Source organism: Pristis pectinata, chromosome 5 (genome assembly GCF_009764475.1).
Source record: "Pristis pectinata isolate sPriPec2 chromosome 5, sPriPec2.1.pri, whole genome shotgun sequence".
Taxonomy (NCBI): domain Eukaryota; kingdom Metazoa; phylum Chordata; class Chondrichthyes; order Rhinopristiformes; family Pristidae; genus Pristis; species Pristis pectinata.
Window position 1 is genome coordinate 3,150,667 of NC_067409.1, and position 17,906 is coordinate 3,168,572.

The 17,906-nt window shown below is 53.7% G+C and overlaps 1 protein-coding gene across 2 annotated transcripts in view; it reads right to left on the bottom strand.

Annotated features, from left to right (window-relative positions):
* Positions 1–17,906, bottom strand: part of mroh1 (maestro heat-like repeat family member 1) — a 91,891-nt gene that overhangs the window by 28,704 nt on the left and 45,281 nt on the right. Inside the window, exons 17-29 of one of the 2 annotated variants that reach the window (XM_052015968.1) lie at positions 16,750–16,802; positions 16,215–16,328; positions 13,448–13,567; positions 12,773–12,895; positions 10,145–10,291; positions 8,910–8,936; positions 7,647–7,769; positions 6,099–6,178; positions 5,458–5,593; positions 3,004–3,099; positions 2,206–2,310; positions 428–563; positions 123–235 (exon numbers count right to left, since the gene is read on the bottom strand). In XM_052015968.1, the coding sequence (XP_051871928.1) occupies positions 123–235; positions 428–563; positions 2,206–2,310; positions 3,004–3,099; positions 5,458–5,593; positions 6,099–6,178; positions 7,647–7,769; positions 8,910–8,936; positions 10,145–10,291; positions 12,773–12,895; positions 13,448–13,567; positions 16,215–16,328; positions 16,750–16,802 (1,373 nt within the window). The remainder of the gene's footprint in view (positions 1–122; positions 236–427; positions 564–2,205; positions 2,311–3,003; positions 3,100–5,457; positions 5,594–6,098; positions 6,179–7,646; positions 7,770–8,909; positions 8,937–10,144; positions 10,292–12,772; positions 12,896–13,447; positions 13,568–16,214; positions 16,329–16,749; positions 16,803–17,906) is intronic. The other variant, XM_052015969.1, reaches the window with a different exon arrangement.

Genomic DNA, 17,906 nt, shown 5'->3' on the forward strand with positions numbered 1-17,906 from the left:
TGAACGAGAGTGGGAGTTGGGTGAGAGTGGGGCCTGGATATGGTCACTGTCAGCACAGGATCCCACCCCCACCCACAGGGGAGCTCAGAACCCCCAACCACCCACCCCCCCCACAATCTCACCTGTCCAATCTCAGAGCAGTTACAGAAGAGAACCCGACTGTCCGACTGATCCAAGGAGTCGCGGAGAGTCCAGAGTCGTTCCACCCCCTCATCGCGGTGGTTGTGGGCAAATCCTGGGGAGTGGGGGGGGAAGAGGGGTCAGAGTGTGGCACAGACTCACCCCCACCCACTGCTCCCAGTCCTGCATCATTCCCCCCCTCCCCATTCCATTCTCCTCTCCCTACCTCTCCCCCCAATGTTTCCCCCTCCCCTCCCCCCGCCACCGCCCATTGCCCGCTCCCCCCACTCCGCGCCCCCACACTCACCAGCGTACCGCTGCTGGATGGACAGGAGGGTGTACACTCCCTCCAGCGCGCTCCGTCGCACCGTCACCAGTGGGTCCGTGCACCGGGGAACCAACCGTCCGATGATTGCCCCCAGGTTGTGGAAGGTCACCATGGTCTGGGAGGGGACAATGGGAACTGGTTTATTACTGTCACCTGTACCGAGATACAGTGAGTAGCTGTTGTCTGCATACCATCCAGACACATCATTCCATACACAAGTACGTTGAGGTAGTACAAAAGGAATACAGGATGCAGAATGTAGTGTAACAGTTAGAGAAAGTGCAGTGCAGGCAGACAATAAGGTGCAAGGGCCACGATGAGGTAGATTGGGAGATCAGGGGTTCACCTTTATCGTACAAGACATCCGTTCAAGAGTTTTACAACAACGGAATAGAAGCTGTCCTTGAGCCTGGTGATACGTCCTTTTGTATCTTCTGCCCAATGGGAGGGGGGAGAAGATAGAATGTCCGGGGTGGCTGGGGTCTTTGATTATGCTGGCTGCTTTCCCGAGGCAGAGAAGTGTAAACAGAGTCCATGGAGGGGAGGCTGGTTTCCGTGATGTGCTGAGCTGTGTTGTGTAAGTTATGCATATTTTATGGTAATTTATGTGATTTACGTTTGTCGTGCCTATAATGTTCTGTGCTGCTGCTACAAAAAGTGAATTTTCACGGCATTTATACCCTGGGTAACGTGAGCCCCATAACCAACTTGCTGTCTGCCTCTCAAGAAGATCTCACACCCCACCACTAACAGCCCAAGGAATCGGGAATCACTCAGATTGTTGGGAGAATCCACACGGACCACAACGGTCCTTTAGGAAAGGACCCAGCCATAGATGTAATTCAGAGGTGGCTTCCCTGACACATATGCTTTGGTCCTGTCCTCTTTTGGAATAATATTGGAAAGACATTTTTAATATTATTTCAACTGTATTGAATATTGATTTACAACCTCACCCAATCACTGCAATTTTTGGGTTACCAATGATGGAATCTGACCACTTATGTACTGCTGCTTGTCGTATGATCGCCTTTGTCACATTAATGGCCAAGCAATCCACTTTGTTTAAATGGAAGGATCCAATACCCCTTACTACTTTTCAATGGTTCTCTCAAACTATATCATGTTTAAACTTAGAAAAAATTAGGAGTGGCACCGTGGATCCTTCGCTTAAGTTTGGAGTCCATTCATTCAATATTTTCATATGATATAGATCCCTTTTCAATAATCTTTGAACTTAGAGGAGCGGAGTTGTTCATCGAGAAATATCAGTCCAGTTTTTTTTTCTTCTGTAATTTATTTCTAGTTTGTTTCGTTTTATTACTCAATTTTTTTTTCAATTTGGTTTTTTTTATATATCTTTTTCTTTCTCGTTTTGATTTTTTTTGTAATATATTCATTTACTAAGAAACCGTGGGGCTTAGAATATATCTTTTTTTATTCTTTATGACTATATATGTCATGATTGCCCTCCCGATCTCTTTGTATTACGTGTATAATTACCGGTCATATGTGTTATTCTGTATTAATTTGAAAATTCATAAAAAGATTGAAGAAAGGACCCAGCCCACTGATCGATGGGAATCGCTCAGCGACGCCCACACAGGGAGAGCTGCAGGGTCAGAGGCGCCACCTTTCCCCCGACAGACGGCACAGACACGGCTCCAGGGGCTGGAGGGGCTCCAGGCAGGGGCCGGAGGGGGAGCATAGATAGTGTTGGGAGTTCCCGGGTCCTGCGGGAGGGCTCAGCGACTCACCCGGACGTTGAGCTTTTCCAGGTAAAAGGCCAGCAGTTGGGAGAGGGTGAGGATGGCTCGGTCCCGCTCCCAGCCCTTGGCCGAGATGATCCAACCCTCGACGTGCTGTGGGGAGAGGAGGAGAGAGGGGGGGAGGGGGGAGGAGGGGGGAGGGGGAGGAGGAGAGAGGGGGGAGGGAGAGGGGGGAGGGCGGGAGGGGAGGACAGGGTGTTGAAGGAGGAGGGGGGGGAGGGCATAAAACAGCCATGAGTTCTAGGGAAAGGTCCCTCACAGAGCAACACCCACTCCCTCCCCACCCGACCCTCCCCTTCCCCTCACCCCAGCCTCCCCCTCGCACCATCACCACTGATGTTCAGCAAACCTCCCCCCCACCCCATCCCCCCATTGAAACACTGAGCGGTTGGTGGGGGGGGGAGGGTGCGGGTGCTGCGGGGAGTGAGTGGGGAGAATCCGTCACCGGGAACAGGATCTCCGACGGTTTTGACCTGCCTCACCCCTGAAGTCAGTGAAGTTCACGGGGATCAGACACAACCCCAGGGACAGGCACAGGTCCCACCCCACCTGCCCTCATCCTCCCCAGACACCCGTAACCCCAGCAGTACAGCAATGGGCCGAGCGGTCTTCGGCAAGCTCTGAAACTGTCAAGGCTGGAACTCCAAGGGGTTTCACCCCCCAGTTCCCAGCCTGGGATCAGGCAGGAGCCTCAGGAAAAGTGATCTTCACTTCCTGAAGCTCCGCCCCCTCAGCACAGCCCCACCCCCTCAATGCCCAGCCCCACCCCCTCGGACCTCTCCGTACCTTAAACAATGTCTGCAGCCCATCGGGGCTCAGGTCCTGGAAGAGGATTTGCTTCAGGAGGTCCTGTAGAGCTGTCAGTGTTTCGGCATACAGGACCTGCAAACAACACCAGCAGACAGCAAACCTCAGCTCAGGCAGAGGTTGAAGACAAACCTAAACTCCAAGGCAGTACCGAGGGAGTGCCACACTGCCAGAGGCCCCATCTGCTCTCAGACTTAGGGGCAGGGGGAATGGGGGGGGGGGGAGGGAGAGGAGAGAGAAGGTCCTTATGGCCCCTGGGGCAAAGACAACCTCCCAATGTAAAGGCTCCAATCAGATACTCGACCAATGGAACCTAATGGCATGGGTACGACATGCATGCCTTCACCAACTACGTCACACTGCAGCTGTGTAAAACTTTAGTCAGACTGCACTTGGAGTATTGTGCGCAGTTGTGGTCGCCCCCATTACAGGAAGGATGTGGGGGCTTTGGAGAGGGTGCAGAAGAGGTTCACCAGGATTAGAGAGTATTAGCTGTAAGGAGAGGTTGGACAGACTTGGGCTGTTTTCTCTGAAGTGGCGGAGGCTGAGGGGTAGAAGTTTATAAAATTATGAGAGGCATGAATAGGGTGGACGGTCAAAGCCTTTGTCCCAGGGTAGAAATGTCTCATTGTGGAGGACACAGCTTTAAGGTAAGGGAGGGGGGGGGCGCGGAGTTTAAAGGAGATTTATGAGGAAAGTTATTTGTTTTACAGAGTGGTGGGTGCCTGGGATGGTGGTGGAGGCAGATACGATAGTGGTGTTTAAGAGACTTTTAGACAGATACATGGATGTGCAGGGAGTGGAGGGATACGGACCATGTGCACACAGAAGGGATTGTGTTCAGTATAGATGTGGTGGGCCAAAGGGCCTGTTCCTGTGCTGTACTGTCCTGTGTACTGCTTGTAGGAGCATGCTTGGCACAGATCGACTGCTGTGTCCCTGCTGGGAGCACACCTCACCGGCAGCTCGTGGATACGGGAGGTCCTGAGGTGGTGGAAGCCTCCTTGCCCTGCACCCTGCTCTCTGACCTTCAGCTCAGGGCAGACAGCACGGGTCACCGACCGACTGACTGTGAGCAACACTGCCAGCTGTACCACAGTGGCAGAGTAGGGGTGTCAGGGGCATTGAAACACAAACGTTCACCCAGCACAGTACGCAAGGTTCACTACAGTAATACGTTGGGCTCAGGGTCAGGAACAACTGCTCCCCTACAACCATCAGGTTCCTGAACCAACCTGCAGAACCCCAACCCCACCTCAGCAACGGAACACTACAGACCACCTTGCACACTGCTGTGGACTTGTCTCTGGTTGTGAGTTATTTGTCTCTGGTTGTCTCTCACCAACTTTTATCGATGCACCATAGAAAGCATCCTATCTGGGTGCATCATGGCTTGATACAGCAACTGCTCTGCCCAGGACTGCAAGAAACTGCAGAGTTGTGGACACAGCCCAGTGCATCACGGACACCAGCCTCCCCTCCTTGGACTCTGACTTTACCTCGCTGTCTTGGTGAAGCAACCAGCATAATCAAAGACCCCACCCACCCAGGACACTCTCTCTTCTCTCCTCTTCCATCGGGTAGAAGATACAGGAGCCTGAGGGCACGTACCACCAGACTTAAGGACAGCTTCTACCCCACTGTGATAAGACTATTGAACGGTTCCCTTATACAATGAGATGGACTATGACCTCACGATCTACCTTGTTGTGACCTTGCACCTTATTGCACTGCACTTTCTCTGTAGCTGTGACACTTTGTACTGTTACTGTTTTTACCTGTACTACCTCAATGCACTCTGTACTAACTCAATGTAACTGCACTGTGTAATGAATTGACCTGTACTAATCAGTATGCAAGACAAGTTTTTCACTGTACCTCAGTACAAGTGACAATAATAAACCAATACCAATTTGCACTGATGTCTTGTTTTTGCCGTCTTTTTTCTTCGCTGTCTCGTATAATTTACGTCTAACTTACGTTGTGTTTGTTGTCTGTGTCCACGTGCCTGTGATACTGCTGCAAGTTTCCCATTGTACCTGTACTGCACTGCATTTGTGCACATGACAATAAACTCAATTTGTTGTGTTTATCTGTTGGGTGTGGTTCATTCATGTAAAACTGAACCACTTGTGTTGTCAGAGAAGGAAACGGGAAACTCTGATACAGCTCCAACAACCAGGAACTGGAGACACAAGGTGAGTGAGAGTGGCTCAGCCCAGCTGGGAGATGGGGGATGGGCATTGGGGGGAGGGTGTGGGGGGCATGGGTACCGGGGGGAGGGTGCATCCAAGGGTGCAGAGGACAGTGTGGGATTCACCACTGCGATTGTCTTGCTCCCTCAGTACTACCCCTCCCACAGTGTGACCCTCCCTCAGTACTGCCCCTCCCACAGTGTGACCCTCCTCAGTACCTCCCCCCTCCATTCCTCACCTCCCTCTCCTTCAGCTCCACTCCGGTCTCATCCTTGCCTCTGTCGGCCCCCACGGGCGGTAACCCGAACACGCTGTTCATGCAGGTTTTGATCAGTTCGAAGATGTCCACCTCACCCAGGGGAGGGTCCAGCTTACTGCAGCTGACGTCAAGGAGAACAGATCCTGTCCGGTCCGGGTGCACAGAGTATGGGCAGCTCACGTCCAGACCAGTTGGGTGGTCTACCGTACCTGGTGCCACACCGCTCCCTCCCACAGTGTGAGGCTCCCTCCCCACCGCTCCCTCCCACAGCCTGACGCTCCCTCCCCACTGCCCGTGACCCTCCCTCAGTAATGACACTCCCACAGTGTGACCCTCCCTCACTATTGCCCCTCCCACAGTGACCCTCCCTCAGTACCGCCCCTCCCAGTGTGACCCTCCAGTACCGCCCCTCCCAGTGTGACCCTCTCTCAGTACGAGGCTCCCTCCCCACTGCCCCTCCCACGGTGTGATGCTCCCTCAGTACCACCCCTCCCACAGTGTGACCCTCCCTCAGTACTGCCCATCCCACAGTGTGACCCTCCCGCACCACCCCCCCCCCACGGTGGGGGGGGGGGGGGAGGTGGTGGTCACTACGCCTACAATCAAGCTCTGCAGGATACAGCAAGTGGGTGCAGGTGATGATGGCCTGCTGTCTGATGGGGGTCCTCAGCGTGTCTGTCGGTTCCGATCTGATCAAATCCTGTCTCCGAGGGAAGAACGGAAGAGGATTACGGCTCTGTGTGGTGAACAGACCAAATCCCAACACCGTCTGGAATGCAAGGCTCCTGGAACACCAGCTGGTCTGTACAGAGTGACACAGAACCAGCACACAGCCCGGTCTGTATCAGAGAACCAGCACATGCAAACACTAGACAATGCTGGGGCGGTGTTATCCTGGGCACACCAGGGTCTGTCATACTGTGTTACACAGAAGCAATGATTCATTTGCACTTTTTCCAATCTGGTGCACTGCACGATGCTAAAAATGAGGTCTCTTCTGCACTGGAGAATCCATCCACAGACGGTGATCACTCTGCAGGACACCTCAGTCCAGGCCAACACTGAGCTTCCCCTCTGAGCTTTCTCTCACACTGCTCTAGTGAAGGCTGAGCAACAGCACCTCATCTTCCTCCTGGGGACTTCACAGCCCTCCTGACTCAACACTGAATTTCATCAGCTCCTCCGGTCTTGTTATCACACAGAAACTGGCCCTTCGGCCCAACTGGTCCACGCCAACTAAGATGCCCATCTGAGCTAGTCCCATTTGCCCGCATTTGGCCGATATCCCTCTAAACCTCTCCTATCCAGGTACCTGTCCAAGTGTCTTTTAAATGTTATTAATGTACCTGCCTCACCCACTTCCTCTGGCAGCTCGTTCCATATACTGACCACCCTCTGGGTGAAAGAGTTGCCCCTCAGGCTCCTATTAAATCTCTCCCCTCTCACCTTAAACCCGTGCCCTCTAGTTCTTGATTCCCCAGCCCTGGGAAACAGACTGTGCACATTCACCCTGTCTATGCCCCTCATGATTTTATACAACTTCTTTAAGGCCACCCCTCATTCTCCCACACTCCAATGAATAAAGTCCTAGCCTTCCCCACCTCTCCCTATAACTCAGTCCCTCGAGTCCTGGCAACATCCTCGTAAATCTCCTCTGCACTCTTTCCAGCTTAATGGCACCTTTCCTATAACAGGGTGATTTATAATCGGAAGGGAGGAGGGGACAAATCACAGGGGGCGAGAGTTACCTGTTCACATTGAATTTTCCAACTTTGTAACCCCTACACCCGGTGGTTCCCTCTCCTCTTGATCCACAATGCACCCCCACCCCTCTATGTTTCACAGCCCCCCCCATCACACAGTGTTGTCCCTCCCACCTGCCCACCGGCACTCTCTTACCGAGTGGCACATCACCTTCCTGACTCGAGGTCCTTCCACTTGCACTTTGTGTCTCCACCTGAAGCCCTCCAAGTCCTGGCAACGTCCTTGTGAACCTTGCCTTCACTTTCTCCATCTCATCCTTGTACAGTGTCATTGACACATCAGTGCATTTGATCTTGAGAACAGAGCCTCAGTGAAGCCTGGTGTGTACTGTGCGATGCACACCCAGCGTGCATACTGCGCTGTGAACACCCCCTCCCCCAGCGCCCAGACTTTGAGACTGTTACCTGCATGTACTGCAGCAGCTCTCCCTTCTGCGTGAAGGCGCAGGGATGGCTCTTCCTGCTGGCGTGGACTGCCCTGGCAATCAGGGTGAGGGTCTTCATCAGACTGAGCTTAATGGTCAGATCCTGGGGAGGGGAAATGAATCACGAGCCGGGCACCGGGGAAACAAAGGCAGCAGGTTAGAGCAGAGACAAGCAGGGAGAGAATTAGTTGCAACTGGAGATCAGAGGTTACAATCCAGGAACCGAGGGGGAGAGATCCCAGAGGCGGTTATCACACGTGTCAGGCAACGCTAACCGGGGACAGTTGGCAGGGGAGGGGAGGGGAGGGGTGGGGTGGGGTCAGGGTGGGCTGTGGGGCGGAGGTACTGCTCTGGACTGGCAGGTCGACTACTTAAACCCTGGTCTCCATCGGCTGGCCTCTGCCGCAGAGCTGGGGAGCGGATTCGACCCACGGCTCAGTCCGCAGGGAGCGGGATGGTCACGAGGGATCGGAACGGTGCACTCGGCTTGGTGGGACGGATTCAGGGAATGGCCGAGCTCACTGCCGACTCATTGGGGGGGGGGGGGGGGGGAGCCCGCAACCCACCAGAGGGAACTCAGTGGGTTGACCAGCATCTGTGGGGGGGGGGAGGAACTGTCAACATTTTGTGGTGAAACCCAGCATCAAGACCCCAAAACATCGACAGTTCCTCTCACCTCCCCCCCCCCTCCGCCACAGACGCTGCTCGACCCGCTGAGTTCCTCCAGCAGATTGTTTGTTGCTCCAGATTCCAAAATCTGTGGTCTCCTGTCTCCGTTTGGGGGGGGCCGCCAAGAGGTGGGGGGGGGGTTGGTTGCCACCAAGAGGTGGCCATGGTCTACACTGGACGAAGGAGGCCAAAGCAACAGGGATATGTGAAGGGGTTGGTGCACGGGCAGAGTTGACGGGACTGGGGATCTTGTACAAAGAGCCAGCACAGTCAGGCAGGCAGAATGGCTTCCTCCTGTCCCGATGGTGCTGTAAGAAGGGCTGAAGGGCCTCCTCCTTCCCAGCACTCCTTGATGGGGCTGTTAGTGTGACATTCCCCCCTCCTGCACAGACCCAAGGTGCTACTGGGTTCAGAACTGATGCTTGTCTCGAGTTTCCAGGACAGAGAGCAGACGTTTAGACAGAGAGAGCAGGTTAGCAGTACTGAGAGGAAGGTTTAACTCCTCCGGAGGGGAGGAGGGAGGGAGGGAGGGAGACAGAAACCAGCAGTGATGGACTGAGGGCTCACACTGTACCTTGGTCTCAACTTTAATGCCCAGAACCTGTGAGACAAGTGAAAGGAAATCAGCAAATCCCACAGTTAATGCAACAGGCAACAGTCCCCACTCAAGGCCAGAGGCTGCACACACTCCCAGGACAGGGGCTGTGTTACAGAGTGAAGCTTCCCTTACACCCCGGGGTCAGACACAGGGTGAAGCTCCCTCCACACCATCCCATCACACACTCCTGGGGTCAGACACAGAGTGAAGCTCCCTCCACACCGTCACACACTCCTGGGGTCAGACACAGGGTGAGGCTCCCTCTACACTGTCCCATCACACACTCCCAGGGTCAGACACAGGGTGAAGCTCCCTCCGCACCATCCCATCACACACTCCCGGAGTCAGACACAGAGTGAAGCTCCCTCCACACTGTCCAAAGCAATGCAAGGGCAGATACAACATCCTTCACAGTTTGTGGATTTGTGGTACTGGGGAATAGTTTGTAGCTGGTACACACTGAAGCCACCACGCTCCAGTGGCGGTGCAGTGGTGGATTGGGTGCTGATCGAGTGGGCTGCTTTGGCCTGGACTGTGTTGAGCTTCTCTGTGTTGATGGAGCTACACTCTTCCAGGTATGGGGAGAGTGTTCAGTCACACTTCTGATTTATACCACAGAGAAAACAAACAAAAAGGGCTTTCAGCAGTGCTGAACCTCGACAATATGATGGGTTTCTGGTCAGCGGTGACCCAGAGCATTTTAGTGGGCGACTTGGCACAACAGTGGGTCGGGTGAAGGTGTTATTACTCAGGGACCGTGCAGAGTTTGGGGCAAGAACCAGGGTGATGCGAGGTCCGGGCATGATGCTGGGCAATGTGGGACAAGGCTCACTTCCACAGTGTCCGAGGGCCCTGGTGGAATTCCTGTGGGGAAGTAGGAGGAGAGGAAACTTCACTGTGATGTAGTTTGCTGCCTCAGAGGCTCCCTGGTTTGGTGTCATTGGGTAATACAGCACGGAAACAGGCCCTTTGGCCCAACTGGTCCATGATACCCATCTAAGCTAATCCCATATCCCTCTAAACCTTTCCTATCCATGTACCTGTCCAAGTGTCTTCTAAATATTGTTAATGTACCCGCCTCAACCACTTCCTCTGGCAGCTCGTTCCATATACGGACCACCTTCTGGGTGAAATAGTTGCCCCTTACGTGGGATTCTGGCTGAGTGGATTGGGATGTTTGGGCTGGGAGGTGGGGAACAGCAAGCTCTTACCTTGGTGTTGAAGTGGCTGAGGACCTGTTTGACAACGTCCTTCTCAACCCTGGGCAGGATCTGATCCTCAGGAGCATGCAGTGTCAGGTACCCGTAACACAGGATCAGCGTACTCTTTGCCTTCTCCACCTCCATGTCTGACTTGTCCTGGGGGAGAGGTCCTGGATGAGAGTTGGCTCAGCTGGGCCTCTGTGCTAACGTCGCAAGCTCAGGCATTCAAGTCCCACCCCAGGAGCTTCGAACCGAAAAATAACGGGAGGTCGGTAGAAGGGGAATTGGCGTGGAACTGCCCACAATGTCAGAGGTATTGGTTTGTTATTGTCACGTGTACCGAGATACAATGAGAAGCTTCTGTCTGCATGCCGTCCAGACAAATCATTCCGTACACGAGTACATCAAGGTAGTAAAAAGAAAACAGAATTCAGAATAAAGTGTTACAGTTACACAGAAAGTGTGGTGCAGGTAGACAATAAGGTGAAAGGTCATGACGAGGTAGATCGGGAGATCAAGAGTTCATCTTTATCGTACAAGAGGTCCATCCTAGAGTCCGATAACAGCGGGATAGAAGCTGTCCTTGAGCCTGGTGGTACGTCCTTTCAGGCTTTTGTATCTTCTGCCCGATGGGAGGGGGGGAGAACAGAGAATGTCTGGGGTGGGACGGGTCCTTGATTATGTTGGCTGCTTTCCCAAGGGAGCTACCTCGTTATGACCTTGCACCTTATTGTCTGCCTGCACTGCACTTTCTCTGTAACTGTAACACTTTATTCTGCATTCTGTTATTGTTTTACCTTATACTACCTCAATGCACTGTTGTAATGAATTGATCCGTATGGACAGTCTGCAAGGCAAGTTTTTCACTGTAGCTCAGTACACGTGACAATAATAAACCAATTTACCAATGTTAAGTGCAGATGGAGGGGAGGCTGGTTTCCGTGATGTGCAGAGCTGTGTCCACAACTCTCTGCAGTTTCACGTGGTCATGGGCAGAGCAGCTGCCATACCAAACCGTGATGCATCCGGATAGGATGCTTTCTATGGTGCATCTGTAAAAATTGACAAGGGTCATCGGCGTAGTCCCAAGAGGGCTGCTGTTGGAGGGACATCACTGGGGAACTGCTGCACAAAGTGAGGGGCTGAGACTGGAGACACAGACATTCAAACAACATTAATAAGACCCCCAGAACATTTTTCTTCCACTGGAGACACAGGAGATGCTGGAATCTGGAGGAACGCTGGAGGAACTCAGCGGGTCAGGCCGCAACTGGGGAGGGAAATGGACAGTCGACGTTTCAAGTCGAGACCCTTCATCTGAACTGAAAGATTAGAGGGGAGATGGCCAGTATAGAGGCCAGGGGCAGAGGGCGGAGGGGCTGTAGACTACAGGCAGAATATGAGATGCCGTTCCTCTAGTTTGTGTTTAGCCTCACCCTGGCAGTGGAGGAGGCAGAGGACAGACAGGTCGGTGTGGGAATGGGGAGGGGAATTACAATGGCTGGCAGCTGGGAGCTCCAGAAGGTCATGGCTGACAGACACACCCATTTCACTTGCTGATTACCCACACATTCTAGAAATTTGCCCATTCCTCGCCTTTGACCCTCACCAACTTTTATCAATGCACCACAGAAAGCATCCTATCTGGATGCATCACGGCTTGATACGGTAACTGGTCTGCTCAGGACCACAAGAAACTGCAGGGAGTTGTGGACACAGCCCAGCGCATCACAGAAACCAGCCTCTCCTCCATGGACTCTTGTCTACACTTCTCGCTGCCTCGGTAAAGCAGCCAACATAATCAAAGACCCCACCCACCCCGGACATTCTCTCTTCTCCCCCCTCCCATTGGGCAGAAGATACAAAAGCCTGAAAGCACGTACCAACCACCAGGCTCAAGGACAGCTTCTATCCTGCTGTTATAAGACTATTGAACAGTCCCCCAGTGTGATAAGATGGACTCTTGACCTCACAATCTACCTCGTTACAGCCTTGAACCTTATTGTCTGCCTGCACTGCACTTTCTCTGTAACTGTAACTTTATTTCGCATTCTGTTATTGTTTTCCCTTGTACTACCTCAATGTACTAATGTAATGAAATGATCTGTATGGATGGCATGCAAAACATAGTTTTTCTCTGTACCTCAGGACATGTGACAATAATAAACCAATTTACCATTTCTGGGGTTTCTTTGGGTGTTTTAAAACCTCTGCACGTACATCTTTGACCCTCCCTCTGATCCCCCACAGTTCCCAGACTCCTGCCGTTTAGGGAAACTTCCTGCCGCGATTTGGGCCCCTTGGACATCCCTCCCCTGCTTCCCAACCCAGTTGGTGATCGTAACTGGGCCCCTGGTTCAGATGCCCTGGTCAGGTGCAGGGTAACCTGATCCATTGTCCATCCCACCGGGAATAACTGACCACTCTGGGGTCTACTCACGATCAGAGCCCAGTAACCCTGGTCCAATTGTGCCTCAACTTCGGACTCACCAAACCCTCCCTGAACCTCGGTGACTGGTTCAGGAAGAGTTACCTTCAAGGAGTAAAACCAGCAGTAACCAGGAAAGTGCCAGACTGTTGGTGGGAGGGACCTCCAGCATCGCCTGTACTGGGCTCTGATACCTTCAGTGTCCCTACCTTAAGGATGTGGAAGAGACTTGCAGACTTCTTAAAGATTTCCGACTTGCCGAAGTCCTCCAGTTTGGAGAGGGTGTCGTCCAGGTGTGTCGTAGCACAGAAGCCGACACAGACAGCAACACCCTGTGGGGTACAAGCCTGACGTTAGTCTGTCGAAGGGGCAACCCTGCAGCGTAGCAGTGCCCAGACTAGGAGGGTGCCAACAGCCAATCAGGGGCCCTTAATGGCATCATGTGGGAAATTCAGCCTCCCCACCCTCCCACCACGCCCCACTTACCGCCACCCCTCCCGCAGCGTGGCGCACCCTCACTGCTGGCGCTTGCTCACCGCCGCCCCTCCCGCAGCGCGGCACTCCCTCACCGCCGCCCCTCCCGCAGCGCAGCGCACCCTCACCGCCGCCCCTCCCGCAGCGCGGCACTCCCTCACCGCCGCCCCTCCCGCAGCGCAGCGCACCCTCACCGCCGCCCCTCCCGCAGCGCGGCACTCCCTCACCGCCGCCCCTCCCGCAGCGCAGCGCACCCTCACCGCTGCCCCTCCCGCAGCCTAGCGCTCCTTCACCGTTGACCCTCCCGCAGTGCAGCGCTCCCTCACCATGGGCCCCTCCCACAGCACGGTGCCCCCTCCATTCCCCTTTCTGCAGGGACACCCATGTAGGACCCCTCTCTCCTTCCTCACCTCCCTCTCCAGTGACTCGGAGTGCCGCACGCTCTGCAGCAGCTCCATCAGCTGCTTCCTCACCACGTCGGCGTTGGGGATCTGCCGCAGCACCACTCCAGCGCACTTGTACAGGAACCCCTGGCGACGGGAGAGGAGGGGAGGCTGCCATTACCAAACCACCGTTGCCACGGCAACACACCCAGAGCAGTACGCCCGACGTAGTTCTGAAGGCAAGCTTCCTCCAGCAGAGGGATGGGATCCATTCCCACCCCCATCCACATCCACAGCCCACCGAGTATCAGGGTCGGACAGCACAGAAACAGGCCCTTCGGCCCATCACATCCATGCTGGACGTCACCCATCTACACAAATCCCATTTGCACACATTAGGTCCACACCCGTCAGTGCCTTTCCTATTTGTTTCTGCCTAAATGCCTCTTCAGCGTAGTAATTGTATCTGATTCCACCATCTCCTCTGGCAGTGAGTTCCAGGTCTCAGTTTTGATGCTCCCTACCATGGGAGAATTCTATCTACCCTATCTTTGCCTCGCATAGACAGTTTCCATCTTCCTCTGAGATTCCTCAAAATACACAGCCCTCAAAGAAAACAATTCACTTCATCTCATTCTTACATGGTATTATTTTTAAACAGTGCCCTTGTAGATTTATTGACCGGGAGGAGCTGGGGTCTTCGGTTAGAGCGAAGCTGAAGGTCATGAGATCTTCAGGACACCACACTTCAGGGAGATGGGTTTGGCGTTGGAGTGAGGTACAGGTAAGCGGGGATGGGAGATGGGATAAGTCCCAGGAACAGGTCGAATGAATTGGATTTTTTGGAATCCAGCATGTTACGGCTGATCCGTAATACAGTTGATTCAGGTTGTTAAGGGGAAGTCTGAGAGAACTATTTCAGATAGCAAACGGCGTGTGGTCAGCATGCTTCCCTTCATCGGTTGGGGCACTGAGTATAAAAGTTGACAAGTCATATGTATAGGTACTGCATTACAGCACAATCTGGAGGCTGTGGAGAGGGTGCAGAAGAGGTTCACCAGGATGCTGCCTGGATTAAAGGGCATGAGCTATAAGGAGAGGTTGGACAAACTTGGGTTGTTTTCTCTGGACTGTAAGAGGCTGAGGGGAGACCTTGTCTATAAAATGATGAGAGGCACAGATAGGGTAGACAGTCAGAGTCATTCTCCCAGGGTAAAAATGCCAAACACTGGAGGACATACATTTAAGGTGAGAGGGGGGAAAGTTTAAAAGATGTGCGGGGACAATTTTGTTTTTTTATACACAGAGGGTGATGGGTGCCTGGAACGGGCTGCCAGGGGTGGTGGTGGAGGCAGATACGATGGTGGTGTTTGAGAGGTTTTTCGATAGGCACGTGAATATGCAGGGAATGGAGGGATATGGACCATCTGCAGGCAGAGAGGATTAGTATCATGGTCGACACAGACATCGTGGGCTGAAGGGCCTGTTCCTGTGCTGTACTGTTTACGTTCTAGGTTCTATAGTTGAGGGAAAGTACCTAAAGATTACAGACAGGAGTCCTTGAGTAATACAGCACAGAATCAGGCCCTTCAGCCCAAATGGTCAGTGCCAACCAAGATGCCCGTGTACCTGCCTCTACCACTTCCCCCAGCAGCTCGTTCCATATACCTACCACTTTGCGTAAAAAAGTTGCCCCTCAGGTTCCGATTAAATCTCTCCCCTTAAACCTATGCCCTATAGTTCTTGATTCCCCAACCCTGGGAAAAAGACTGTGCGCGCTCACCCTGTCTCTGCCCCTCATGGTTTTATACACCTTCACAAGGTCAGGAGTGGAGTTCGGAAACCCATCCACAAAGAGAGTGGGAGAAACTTGGACCTCCCTGTCAAAACGGCAGTCATTGCTGGGTCAGTTGTTAATGATAAACCGGACACAGATAGAGTTTAGGTTACACAGGAGGATTAACGAGGATACAAGACACTGCAGATGCTGGAATCTGGAACAAAATAAAACGCCAGAAGAACTCAGCAGGTCATGCAGCATCTGTGGAGACTGACGTTTCAGGTCAAAACCCTGCATCAGGAATGAGAGAGAAGTAGATAGGGCAGTGGGAAGACGTAGATAAGATCATGAGGGGCACAGACACTTTTTCCCCAGGGAGGGGGTGCTAAAACAAGAGGGCATAGGTCTAAGATCAGAGGCAAGAGATTTAAAAGGGACATCGGGGGCAGCTTCTTCACACAAATGGTGGTGTGTATTTGGAATGAGCTGCCAGGAACTGTGGTTGAGGTGGGCACATGAGCAACATTTAAAAGCCACCTAGATAAGTGCATGGATAGGAGGGGTTCAGAGGGCTATAGGGAACCAGATGGGGAAGCGGGGTGGTAGGCAGATGTAAGCAGGCGGGGGGGGGGGGGGGGGGGGGGGGGGAGGAGAGGGGCAGTGAGGAGTGAGGGGTGAAGAGGGGCGGGCCAGCAGGTGAGGGGGCGGGAGGAGAGCGCAGGAGGCATGGGTTACCTCAAATTGTAAAATTCACGTTCCAGAGAAAGCATCGATGATCAGTTGGGATGCTACTGAACTGTGGATGGGCTGCAGGAGGAGGTTGCTCTGTCCTGGACCCGAGTTCCCTCGCCAGGTGAGATCAGGCCAGATCTCCGAGTGGTGAAGGTTGGTCTGAGACAGGGACAAGTATATGCAGTAGGGGCCCCACCCCTGGGGCACCTACACCCTGCCACAAATGTCCGCCTCTCCCTGGGGTAACAGGGAGGTCGGAGCCGCCCCGGCCCACACACTCACCTTCTCCTGAGGAAAGCTGTTGTACTGGGGGAGGTGTCGGGTCATCTCCTCGCTCAGCTGACAGCTCCACGACTCGCTGCCGGGGGTCACCGTCTCCAGGCTCTTGGACAGCAGCTGTGGGGGCAAGGAGGGAGGAATGAGCAGGGGAGGGCGGAGTGAGCAGGGGGGAGGGAGGAAGGGAGGGAGGAGCGAGCGTGGGAGGGAGGGAGGGGGGCGTGAGGGAGGGGGGCGTGAGGAGGGAAGGGAAGGGAGGAGTGAGGGGGGGGGAGGGAGGAAGGGAGGGAGGAGTGAGCAGGAGGGAGGGAGGGAGGAGTGAGCAGGAGGGAGGGAGGAGTGAGCAGGAGGGAGGGAGGGAAGAGGGGTCTCAGGTAGAACGGCAATGGGGGAGTGGGCAGAGAGAGCCAATGGGGGCTGGGTGGCGGTGGGTTGGGGGGGGGGGGGGAGGCAGTAGAGAAGCCAATTCAAGGGGGGTGGGGAACGAGTGCAGTCACCACCTCCCCCCACCTCAGGCTGCTCTGGGTCCAGCCCAACTCACCAGCAGCAGTCTGTCCTCCCACTGTCGCTGGGCTAAGGATTCCTCTGAATTCTCTGCAGGAAGGAAAGGGAGAGGGTTCAGAGACCGGGAGGTCACAGTGACGCGAACCAAGGAACGAGGAGTTGGCCCTCCAGCCTTGCCCCTCATTCATCTCCATCTTCTCCCTCAGCGTTGACATCCTGCACCATCCCAATTTCCTACTTCCCTGAATCTGTCAGTCTCCGTCTTGGATTAACTCATTGGATGAGCATTCCTGGCCCTCCAGAGTGAAAAAATATCCCTAAGGCTTCTAGTCCTAAATGGCCCTGCCCTTAGTCTGAGAGCACTGCCCTCGGTTCAGACTGCCGAGTAAGGGGGAAAATCCCTCGCTCTTCGAGCCCTCAAAGAATTAAGTTTCAAGAGATCACTTCAGTTGTTGAGTTTAAGAACAAAGGACATCCCGGATCCCATGTCTACCCCTTGTGTACTGTTGTAGGAAAGACATCATAAAGCCAAAAAGAGTTTTACAAGAATGTTGCTCGGACTCAAGGGCCTGAGTTACAGGGAGAGGTTGGACAGGTTCGGACTCTATTCCTTGGAGCGTAGGAGACTGTGGTGACCTTATAGAGGTGTACAAAATCCCGAGGGGCATAGATAGAGTGAATGTGCTCAGTCTTTTTCCCAGGGTTGGGGAATCAAGAACTAGAGGGCATAGGTTTAAGGTGAGAGGGGAGAGATTTAACAAGAACCTGAGGGGCAACTTTTTCACCCAGAGGGTGGTGAGTATATGGAATGAGCTGCCAGAGGAAGTAGGTGAGGCAGGTCCATTAGCAACATTTCGAAGACTCTTGGACAGGTCCATGGATAGAAAGGGTTTACAGGGACATGGGCCAGATGCAGGCAAATAGGATGAACGTAGATAGGTATCTTGGTCAGCATGGACAGGTTGGGCCAAAGGGCCTGTTTCCGTGCTGTGTGACTCAGAGAATGGGAGATGAGGCACATCTGGGGGGAGATGAGGCAGGGTGAGTGAACCAGCAGCCAGACCCAACCTGTCCACGTGCACCGTCTCTGGTGAGTGTGTGTCTGCTCCGGGCTGTCATTCCCCCTGTGTTACTCCTCCCCCCACTGTGCCCTGTCACTTCACCCCGCCATGACACGTCACTCCCCCCTCCCTC